The sequence below is a fragment of the Adelges cooleyi genome, unplaced genomic scaffold (assembly GCF_023614345.1).
Source record: "Adelges cooleyi isolate 19-005CV unplaced genomic scaffold, UGA_ACOO_1.1 ACOO_flye_CR_arks_rails_tigmint_CR_PRNA_307, whole genome shotgun sequence".
In the NCBI taxonomy this organism is placed as follows: domain Eukaryota; kingdom Metazoa; phylum Arthropoda; class Insecta; order Hemiptera; family Adelgidae; genus Adelges; species Adelges cooleyi.
Window position 1 is genome coordinate 3,176,827 of NW_026095978.1, and position 12,738 is coordinate 3,189,564.

General features: G+C 35.2%; 1 protein-coding gene across 1 annotated transcript; it reads right to left on the reverse strand.

Moving 5' to 3' along the window:
* Positions 1-307: 307 nt before the first annotated feature.
* On the reverse strand, positions 308-12,203 carry LOC126839668 (protein big brother-like). Its single transcript, XM_050575077.1, has 5 exons — positions 11,872-12,203; positions 9,701-9,787; positions 9,504-9,620; positions 779-895; positions 308-640 (listed from the first exon to the last, which is right to left on the reverse strand). Exons 1-5 carry the CDS (start codon positions 12,064-12,066, stop codon positions 497-499), a joined length of 660 nt encoding a protein of 219 aa, XP_050431034.1. The 5' UTR covers positions 12,067-12,203; the 3' UTR covers positions 308-496.
* Between the last annotated feature and the right edge of the window lie 535 nt (positions 12,204-12,738).

Below are 12,738 nucleotides of genomic sequence, written 5' to 3' on the forward strand. Positions count from 1 at the left end.
TCAATAACGACTTTAACTTAATTTTTATACTTACCAAACAAATTAAACTGATAATTTATTCCAAGAACAATCTGTTCCGTGTAAATGCAAAAGCAAAAACCTGTGACTTTGGGAAAAAAAGTTTGTGTCCTTTATCGGCTTTTTTTTTAAGAACTTACCTTGTCATAATATCATACTCGGTAAGTTTAAAAAAAATATTTTAATTACTCAATTATTTTCAACAAAAAGTATTGTATTCTCTGAATTGTTTCACCAATAATTTTCAAAATAAATCAAAAACAAAGTCATGGTTGGAATTTTTTTTTAATGCCTCGAAGAAAAAAAAAAGTAAAACATACAATAATAAATTGTCAAGTGTAAACGGTTAGGTCAAGCGGGGTTTACAAGACTTTTTTTTTCTTACACCAACAATATTTTAGTCAATAATAATAATAATAATAATAATAATATAAAACAAAAAATAAAATTAATAAAAAAACAAAAACAATCAACTGGGTTAGAAATTATTGTATCTCTTGCCGGGATCCATTTCGGGCACATGGACGCGTTCCTGTGGCCTGTACGAGCGCGATTTGTCTTGTTGGTCTTTAACGCGGTTGTTGTACCTTTCGATTTGCTCCTGAAGTATTTGGTGTTCAATCTAAAAAACAAAAAAAATGAACAAACCTTTTTTAAAAAAGTTCATGTAAAATTCGAGAAACTGTTGTTAAACAAACGACATTAACACTAAAATTCTGTCTCGACAAACGATAAAATTATAGCACAATATAATACATACCATGGCTCGCTCTTCGTCGTACTCCAAGCAACCGACCCCGTCCAGTTTTTCCAAATTGATCCGTCCTCGCCATTGGACGCAAACCCCGTTCATTATGAACGGCGACAGAATGTGCACCTGGAAAATAGAAGAAAAAAATAACCAAATGAAAAATAAATCTTTGTTTATACGATAGACACCATAAAAGGTGCCTTAATAGATCAAACATTAAAAAAAAGTTCACCCTCCCCTCAACAAAATAAAAAAAAACACCCAAGAAGGAGGACCCCTATATAGGAGGGGTGGACTTTTTCTGTAATTCTCTTTTTCGAGAAAAGTCTTATAACTTAAGGGAGATCTCATATTGAACTCATTTTTTTTATTTATTAAGGTAAAACCAAAAAATAAGGGGGGTAAACTGTTTCCCGAGGTATTACGGCGTGAACAAAATACATGTAGTGCGTTCAAAGGGCCCAAAAGGGCTGTTAAGACACAATATGAACACAATAGAATTTTACACGGGCAACGTCATCTGTGTCGTGTGTTTCGAACCCGTGTGCTTATAGGTGTAATCCCCGGGCAGAGTGAAACACATTGTAAACAAACGAAATTCGATTCCCAAACATCTTATAATATTATCACGACCCCCGTTATATGTCGACTACCTGTGATTTTAAGACGTCCCTATTATTATTACTATTACAATGTATAAAAAAACAAAATCAGAGGCGGTGAAACGGATCCAAGTAAACAAACACACGGTTTTATGTGAGTGTGTGTGTACACTAAAATTATCGGCTGTCGATTCTGTTTAACGTTCTCAACCCTTTTGCGACCCTCGGAAGGTATATATAATAATAGTAGTCCGTACTGGGTAGAGTTAACCCGTACCCGTTTTGTGTACACAAACGCAAAACGTTTTAATGACCTTAAACGCTGCACAACCGATAAACGATAACTGGACAAAAAGTCGACATGTTTCTCACAGCATTAATTTCTATCAATCGTATTGGTAATAACTACGGAAAATAAGCTAAGCTATTGCAAAAGGGATTGGAAGCAATTTGTTTTTTTTTGCCAAAAATCCTTGCAAAATGTCTACTACATAAGATGGTCCCATTTCAACCCTGTAAAGAGGTATGAGTTTAAGGTAAAAAAATATTAACGATGACAGACACTCAAAGACTGTCTCTCTTGTGCTTGGGCTTTTTTTACCACGTTTTTTACCGGTAAATAAGTCCGGGAGGGTTAACAACCCCCCTAGCCTTCCCGGTGACAAATCCTAAACGTCGAAAATCGGGGTGTTTAACCGCTTGATTCTAATCGATTCGTGTCTCCGATACGGCCGCTTGTAAAATATTATATGAATTATTGTCGTCCATTATCGCTATTGCAATTATTATTATTGTGTCCCGTGACGACACAGGCATGCGTTACAGCTATTAAAAAAAATAATAAAAAAGGGTTCGGACACCGGACGCCCTTTTTGTAGAACAACCCTTTTGCCCTTTCTAACCCGAAACTGTCTCTATATAGTCCGTATGTAAACGTGTTGATTAGATACGACGCGTTTGCCACACGACCGAGCCCCACGCAATATAATAATAAGATATATACAGTATGATATAACAGTATGTAACATCATCCCATACGATATAGACTTGTCAAAGGCCAGCGCGTGAAATCTATGAAACGCTTTTGCACGGTAAATTATACACTTAATCGACGATCGGGCAAAATTAGTTTGACTAGAAAAAAGAACCCGACCTTCACCAATAACGGTGCTCGTAAATCGTTCGACCCCAATATTATACTATACCAATGCGGTGAAGTATAGAAAAAGGTTAGGTACGCGACAGCAGTGTGTTATAGTAGGTACCTACTTGGCGATAGCAACACTCTGGAAGGCTTGGTGTTCACTTGTTATAATTATTTTATTTATTTGTGAAAACCGTATTGCAACATTTTTGTTGGTATTATAATTGGGTACTAAAAATGTGCTAAAACATGATTTTAAAAAATATTTTGATGAAATATCATAAACATATTTTTAAAATATAAATTATTGCTGTTTAAAAGCAACAAAAAATTACAATTATAATTAATCCCAAATGAATTATTTGTGTTTTTGATAGTTCAATAACAAATAAAATATACAAACGAAGCTAAAGTTACCTAATATTTAGTACTCAGCCCGAATTAGTTATTGAATTAATATGTAAATTTTGACTTTTTTAAATTTGAATAGCTTGTTTGTAAGCTAACGAGTAAAAGTTTAATATTATTGGCGTTATTGTCTTTTTTAAATTAAACCGTAGTAAAAAAAATTAGTGTATGCATTGCTTCAACGTTCAGGCAAATCGCGTGGCTTTAAGCGGTATATGTTGTATACTGTATGTAACACTAATGATATTGTACTTGTGAACTAAAATAATTTTTAAAATATGATTTTTGATTTCAGCAACTCGGTACTGTAGTACACGGTATACAGGGTGAGCTGCTGCACGTGTGTGGTCCGCGTATACGTATTACACCGTGTGTCGGTCAGGTCGATTTACAAAACAGTATGAGAGCTGATGTTCGTGCACTTATTATTATAATCGCGGTCAAAAACGGTCATCGACATTATTATAATAAAAAAATACAACATTATGTTATTGTTGTGTGTACAATATGTGTTTTCCGGATCAATGTGTTGCATACAATATCAATGTTAATCGATATACGCGACCGGCCGGCCGGTGTAGTTGTGCGGGAGGCGCGCCAAAAAGGTCGCCTTCTTTTATTTTTTTGCTCTTTCCTATATATTTTTTTTCTTATACATTATACTTATAATTTTTTTCTTATTATTTCGCCGGGGTGCTCGACGTTCCGGAAGTAATGACCACGGACAAGAGACCACCCGAACAGAGAGAATGTTCTCTTCTCCCGTGACCGACCGGTCCAAAACCGCGTACGGGTATCGCGTATCCCGGCTGCCGTGTGCCACCATATACACTAGCCCGTGTTGTATCATATTATATTATTATTAGGTATGTATTATTGTGATTACAATGTTACTGTGCAACGATGATACGTGTACCCGTGTACCTGTCGGTGGAAAATTATCTGTCGGTAGCCGGACCGCAAGCAACCACCCTCGACGACAGCGTGTACACCTAACCTGATAGGTATCTATCGACTATCTGGACCCTAATTTTTTCATAAAAAATGTCTCTGTCGTTAGATTTTTGGAAATCGTATCTCCCATTGCGCAAAACAAACGGCTGATGGAACCTATTTTTTAGCCAGTCTTTAGATTAGTGAAATTCCGGCCAAACATGTTTAAACGCCCGAAAGATATTTGAGTGGGGTTTTTCGAGATGTAAAACCAAGAAAATACCATAAAACCTTTTCCTCTAACTTAACCTAACCTAACTAAAAAGAAATACCTAACTTATTAGAAGTAATAAATTATTTCTAATTTTTCTATATATTATTTTATCTAATAAAATTGAATATTTTCACCTATTGATATTTTCTAATTATTGTGAATATTAAAATCGTTGCGATTTATTTATTTATGTTACAATATTAATTTTTTTATTTTTGTTATAATATTATTACACCTAACATATTTTCGAAATCAACCGGTTACCAATCATATTATGTATATAGATAGTTTTTACTTGAATTGTTTGAACAACTGCTTGCTATTATCGAGCGAAGGTAAGGTTTTCAAAAATGTAATAATAATTTATATTGTTTAATCGAATAAACCACTTATAATATAGTAATTCGAATTTGAGTAAGGTGTACCCATACCGTGTTGAAATAATATAATCCTGTAGAAAACCACGATGTCTTCGTGAAAACATAACGATACTTGCCCCTCAGCCCAGACACTTTGGATCCGGGATCGGTTTCTGGATTCCCCTGGACAGCCCGTTTCCTCTTATTATTATTATAATTTTTTTTTCTTTCGGTTTGCGGTTTAAGGCATCGCGGTCACCGTTACAATATGAAATACACAATACATAGGTCTATCATGGGAATCACGGGGTGAAGACAACCGCACGGTCGTCGTCGCAGTCCAAGGAGTTCTGTGGCTATCCAAGAATCTCAGATCCACTGGAAAACACCGCACTACAATACATTACAACACTTGCGGGGTGTGTGTGACGAGAAATGAAATAATTAGCCGGGTTTTTTCGACCACAAAAATCGTTGCACACGTCCGACACACAATCTCCGGCCGGCACACAGACAGTGTGATATCCAGTGACGGCGGCAAAACCGCATTCCTACCGCAACCGACTCCTCTATGCGACATAAGCAAGCATAATATAATATTCTTCTGTATAATATGTACAATGTCTAGGAATATCGAGTTTGCCCGTCTCGGATTTCATCCCTCTCGCCATCGCCATCCCTATTGTTATTATCATTATTATTACACGCAGATTGTTGTCGACCCACGCTTCTAAGTCTTACTTACTTAGACTATACTTTTTTGATAAGTTGTTGAACATGACTGCACTGTATAATCCAAGTAGCTTTTGTGAAAGCCTACAGTTTTTTTTTTTAGATAATTGAAAACCGCCTGTCTGACAAAATGTCTTATTTACAGATTGTACAAAAAAAAAATTATGAAATTAAATGGGAATAAACGTGTATATTGCTCTCCTGTTATATTATGCACGCATAAGTACATAATTTAAACACGTCGATATCGAATAATTGTTTTTTTTTTTTTTTTTACATTGTTGTCGTTGATTTAGCTTCGGATCGAAGGGTTCAGACAACCATTATGTATAATGTAGAGGATACAAAAAAAAAAAAAAGAGGGCAAAGGGGTTAACGCAATAGACCGCCTATGACGGTGGGTGGCAATAAAATCGCAGCTCCGTAGACAGATGTCTCTTAATAAACTTATCACGTCGGGGAAAAATATAATAATAATCACAATCACAATAAAACCAACAGTGAATACGTTTATAAAAAAAAAATAATAATAATTCTGTAGTTTTCGCAAGTGTACCTTGTCAAAGGTGGGTTTTTTAGCGGATTGAAATGCCGGACTGCACGCTGTGAGAGTCAAAGAGTTACTAATGCGATGACAAAACGTACCGGGGGTCGTAAGGGAAAGGTATATTTTCTCGGTCGGGGGGTTGTGTAAATAAATAGGGTAAGTATAAAAAAAAAAAAATTTTAAATTACTAATGTAATTTTACTGTTTCTTTTTTTTTTCACCTCCAGCTGAGAAATCCTTCCGGCGCGACGCACTCTTTAATCGAATCGTTATGTTTAACTACATTATGTGTGTCACCGATGGGCGTTTTTTTTTTAGGGAAATATAAAAAAGGAAATACTTGTATATATTATTTTACATAATTTTTTTTTTTACCGGACTACCGGTGCTATTGACGGAGTCGGCGGACACTACTAATAATCGCAAAGTGACCACTGCAATATTATAGGCGTGACTATAATATTAGCATGACGACAGATGACTATTGTTCACGCACAAAACACGAGTAAGGTCATAATAATAGCCGTGTAAATGTTTGAATAATAATAATACCTAATTAGCGAAACGGCTACAATAGACAGAGTGCAAAGTGTTGATATAACTAAACATCCAGTCGGGGTAGAGGAAGGTTTGTTAATTGCTAAACAGTCGGACAACGTGTACCTAGGTTAATTTATTTGAATAGGATAGATCAAACGCGAGCAATGAGTATGACCCTTGTAGAGGATTTTAGAAGCAGTTTGGCGGTGGTGATGTCTATTGTGTAGGCCAGACGAAAGGTCGCTGAGATTGAGGTGGCTTGTGTGTGTTAAGAGAATAGAATAAATAAAATGACTACATCTTCACCCCGTTTCGCTAACTTCTCTCGTCGTACTGGTTCTTGATTTAATTTGATTGATCAGAATTTCGGTCAGACGTGAGACGGCAGGTATTTGATTATTTTGCTTACTAAGCACTGCTTAGGGCGTTTTGTTTGTTTGTCAATAAAATACACACGATATTATATTACTGTCCACTCGGTCAATTTGGTGTCACTACACGGCTACTGTTGTCGAACGGAGTGTGACGTGTCGATATTTTGTCATGTTATTATAATAACTATATGACACGATACTCTCCGGTTTCACCCTATTAACATTCGCTAAACGTCACGGTCTAAATGCACATAAAAAAATAAAATAATAAACTCTTATTGTTTCTCGCGCGACGACAGACCGTGCGTTTGTTACGAACGAACAGCTCTACATACTCTACCACGGCCAAAACCAGTTAACACCCCGAGAGGGTGCGCAGGACATTAAAATAATAATATACCTATAAAAACGACAATGTCAAACGATTAAAAACAATCGGGGCACTCCCCTGCTTAATGTGTATAATTCGAGCACAGTTTTCACTAATTCCCAATTTTCCACCACATGCCTGGCCATAAACTACATAAAGAATGTCCAGCTCTGACTATAATATTATTGTAATTCAGGCGCAATACTCTGAAAGTGCATCCTTCGTGGGCACATAACGATATCCACCCGTTTCTTCTTTGGTCTACCTCTGTATCTTGAAAACCCCTTAACACTCATGTCCCACTAGTATTTCACTTTACCTATTCATTCAACGCTCCAAACCTTCTCACTCTGTTCTCTCCCAAACTTGCTCTTGTCCACTCATTACTTATCCTAATCACTCAGATCTCTTTCATTTGTCAATAGTACTTAAATGCATCTATTCTATTTATTTTATAACTTGTACCGTTTGGCAAGGCATAATAAATATTGTAAAAACATTCTGACACAACACACAGGTACACAGGCGGATAGGTTATTTTTTTACTTTTTTTTTTTTTGTAAACGCGCAACAAGAAATCATATTGTTGTTTGGCAGCGACATTTCACATACCTCTAATATTATTATTATTATTATTGCCTGCAGTGTCCGGTAGATTTACGGAGGGAAAAAAAATGTTGGCTTTATGCAACACTACTAGGTCCTGGTAGTGTAATAATATCTGAGTGTGTGTGTACAAACGGGAATACACCGTAGGGTGCGGCGATGCATAGACATGTGAAATCAAGACCCCGTGTATTATGTATAGGTACTTATACCTACCCCCGACCCGCCTATCTATATATTATATTATGTTGTCAGTTCTTCGGAGTAAATTTGTCAGGGCTGTCAAAAACACGAATATAATATTGTGTAAAGGAAACGCACACCTTTTCACGGGTAATTTTGCTATTAGGTACCCCCGGCGACTGTTGAGGGGGCGCGTGTTCTGCTTTTATCCAAAAATAATATCATATTATTACATTAAATGTGTTACACCGTGAATGAATGAAACCATTCATTTTATAACTACTGCACAGCGCCGCCTGATCCGGTCGTTTCAATTACCTATTAATAATGTCCATATACGTTCAAATAGCATACTTATTTTACTAATGTAATCTTGTATGGAACACACTCGAATGAGTGTACCTACATTGGGAAAACAGATTAGAAGTCGGATCTATTATTGACGGATAATTCATATATTAGGGTCATTTAAAGTAATGGAATAACTATAGATAAATAGTTAGGTCGAATGAATGTTTAGTTAAAACAACAATTTCACCTAAAAGTTCATATTTTGCATTGTATACTATCGCGAATAACAATTTTGATAAATTTAAGCCTACCCGCAATAAATGAATGTTAAAAATAGTTAACAAATCTAATGTGGACACTTTCTTGTAATAAACAAACAACATACCTAATAAAATCTATTTGATATCCAAAAAACGAACAAAGAAATTCAGGCCGAAAATTACCAGCGATAATTTAAGTCCATTAACTTTTGTAAAAAAAAAACATAATTAACTAACCGAGAAGACAAAACATAATAAAAAACATATTTAAAACAATTACACATCATTTTAAGTATTTTGTACTTCTATTTTTTAAGTATATATTAATTGCAAAATGTGTGTAAGTACCAAATAATATGTATACTGATTTGTTATCTTTGGATATCTTTTACTTCTCATACCAGTAATAATTTTGGATTTCGATTAAAACCCAACACGTTGGAATAGAAAATAATAAGAGTAAAACAACGTTAAAAAAAAATTGCTAAAAAAGAGAAACGGTTAGGTCATTGTGACGTTTACAAAGGACTTCCGATGTGTAGCTTTCAATTCGATTCGTTGACAATAGTCACACTATTGGGGTGCATAAACAAAATGGCGTCGTTTTATATATGTTATTCGATTCCTCCCCTCGTACAAAGGCGTTAAACCCTCTTTTCCGTCAGCAGCAGCAGCAGCAGCACCGACGGCGTATCGATCCGCATTCCCCTTGGCCGAAAGGTCTTCCCCCTCGAGAAAGAAAAGAGGGAAAAATATGGAAAGAAAAGGAAACCGACACCAGATTGTCGAGGGACCATCGTCTCGTATGTACGGCCATTGCGCTTTAAAAAATCCAGTACTCGAATAGTATAGCTTTTATGCAACGAAAGCCCAACACAACCCTTCCAATAGGGGTGGAAACTTTTCCTATATTTGCGCTGTCTGTCTGTTTGAACTTTACAATATTAGACTACACATACAATATAGTAAGGTAAGTAATTATAGTTTTAGGATAATTTTGACTAAGTAATGTATCTGATGTTGAAGTTTCCAAAGATATAAATATACCAATTTTTTTCTTCTATGCCAGGCCACTTAAATAATAATAATAACAACCGATTGAAATCCTTACCATTCCGCGTTCTTTTTCGAAATCGCAATAGCCAATGGTGGGCTGATGGTAGGGCGTCATGGCCGGCATGTTTGGAGTGAACATCAGTTGCAAGTTCGTCCCGGTGTTGGCAAAAGCCTGAGTGAAAACCAAAACAAAATAAACAAAGTTAGTCAAGTATTGTCGGCGAGGAAGAAAACAAGCGGCTTTTGACTTACAATGTCCACATGGCCTTCGCGACAACCCATTTGAAAACGATTTTGCCGTTCCTCGTGCGGTCTATCCCGGTAGCTAGTGTACCTCACCTGTAATATATGCCAAAAGAAAAAAAATAATTTTTAATTTTTGTACTTGTATTGACACGATTAGGTTAATATTGTTTTGGCGGTGTAAACGTTTACAAATCAAAAGCAATTTGGGAAAACAGGTCTAAAGTGCATGTTCGTCCTGATTCCCAAGCTTTTTTTGGGGTTTTTTTTTTTTTACTAATTTCATAACGTTTTTTTCTATAATCCTAATTAACGTAGGTACAGCTGTCTAGGAAAAAGTTAAACATTTTAAAGGATGTTACAACGACAATTTAAAACATGAAAAAAGATTTAATTAGAGCTTGTTGACAGAGACATTAAAAACTTTTCCCTTTACCAGAGTTACCGGAATTCGGCCAATATCCCGTCTTTGAATAACGCCCATCGATTATTGTTAACTTAGCTGTAAGAGCCGTACTAGGAATTTCAATTTTGATAAATTAACAACACCCAAATCGAATTACCCAAATGGCCTTATAGAGCTTTAGATATTATTGTTGAAACGCATTATTAATCAAACGATTCAATTTCATTAAAACGATTTCATTCTGTTTTAAAGTAATCAGTTAATAGATTTTTTTTATTATATACTAATTATTAGTATATAGCCTATCGGTTTATAATGAATTTAAAACAAATTAACGAATTCATAATTAAGTGTACATTGATCGCAAATCAATACATTTCAATAGTACTTGTACATAAAAAAAAATAAAAATACATTAATTCTGAAACCAATTTTAAGTACAGCAAGCACAAAATATTTTGTTTCATTTTGAGACAGCACACCCTTATTTGTTAAGGGGTTCGGGATAGGCAATTTTTCGCAAAATCTTTGTTTAAATCTTAAACTTAAGTGTGGATTAATAGATACATTTTTTATCAGATCACCACAGCAGCCCTAACATTTTTTTTAAAACATTTTTCTAATTAAGTAAATAAATAAATGTCATGTAAGATACTCAAAATATCAATTTTATATATTATAAATTTTTGAGATGTAAATATGTATGATTTTTTATATATATATATATATATATATATATATATATATATATATATATATTTTAAATATTTTATTGAATTATTTTTTTAGTTAAAAAATGTTTTTCGTTCAAAGCGGCCTTAGGAAAATAATATATTTTTTTAAAAACCAACATGCCCAAACAGTATTCATCCAAAATATAATACTGCGTTTAAACTTCCTCTCCATCGATGATAAACCGAGGTTTAAGCGAAAGTATAACAAATTACATCAACTTAATCTAGCCTATCCAGGGAATTCGTATTGAAATTAAGGAGACGGCCGACTTCTCTTGTGAGAGACTGAAAAACCCAATTTTTACTTATCTCAAACATTTTAATATAATTAATTATTCGACAAACTGACGCGACTACTATAATATTTATCATGGAACAAATGCTGTTATATACAGAGTGATCAACTTATCGCGAACTACTCAATATCGCACTGGGTTTAATAAGGAATTACATTTTTTCCAACTTTCTCACAGTTTTTTTTGTTTTTACCCACCTCTCAGTTTATTTTTTTTTGATAGCAAAACTTAAAAGGTAACTACTGGGTTTCACAATGCTGATTTTCGTTTTTCAATTTTTTACTTTCTACCATATTATACAACTATTATTCGTTTATTTCTCGATAGATAATAATAATTTCACCATCATATAATTTTATATATATTGAGTTTTTCTATGTGTACAACATGTCATTATATGGTTTTGACATTTTCTATTGTTGTAATAATTGTTTTTAAATTAAATGTTTAGTCAAAAATAGTTTTCTAGTCGTAAAACATACTATATCCATTACAAAAAAGAAATCGCCGTTATAATGATTTTATTTGCTATAACATAAGAAATTCACCTAACCAATCTAAAAATAATAATTTCAAAATCCGATTTTATATGCAATGTTTTTACATTTGGATTCGAAAAATCCGGATTAACATCGAATGTCGGATTTGGGATTCCAAAAAAAAACTGGGATTCTCCAAATTTTTCCTACCACTACTAAGATGTAGCTCGTGTAGATTTTTTTTTTATTTTCAAGTGGTACTCACGTCGCTCTCGCGGCTCAGCCGTTTGAACAGGTCGTCCGTCTGGAACTTGTTCTTCTGGTCGGGCACGACCCGGGGCATCTTGAAAGCCATCCTCGGCGGTCTTGGCATCTGGTGTTCGAACAGGCCGGGGCACATGGAGTTGAACGGCAACATGTTGGCCGAAGCCATCGAACCGAATTCGTTCATCATCAGCATGTTGTCGGAGACAAACAAAACGATTTAACGCGTTAGGTAGGTAGGAAACGCAAAGCAAAGCAAAGCGCCCGTTCGAGGGGGGTTCGATTTTGATAATGTTTCCCGTGCTGACACCGATCGCGTCCCGTTTGACACTGGCAGCCCGGCACCAACGGCCGCGCCACCGCCGGCAGAGTAGTCGGTCGCCGTCCGCGTTCACCCGGCCGGGCCAATGAGAAAACGCGGGCGTGTCGGAAACGCCTGTACCTACCCAGACCGTGTAACAGATTACAAGAATAATTATAACCGGAAAACGTTACACCCGGCCTTGTTATAGTGTATAAAATAATATACATACCTACATTACACCTACCTACTATAATATTACCGGGTACAAAGCTTTATGTTTGCATAATAATAATATTCTTTAGGAATAAAATGAATGCTGGGTACTCTTAAGATTGGTTAGGTGCATTTAATTCTTATATAGCAGATAAAATCGTTATAAAACGGCAATCATTAAAACAGGAAAAATGTGGAGAATCCCAGTTTTTTTGCGATCCGAAATCCCAACATTCAACGTTAATCCGGATTTTTCGAATCCATATATAAAAGCATTGAATATAAAATCGGATTATGAAATTATTAATTTAGGTTGGTTAGGTGCATTTCTTAAACACCTATAGCAGATAA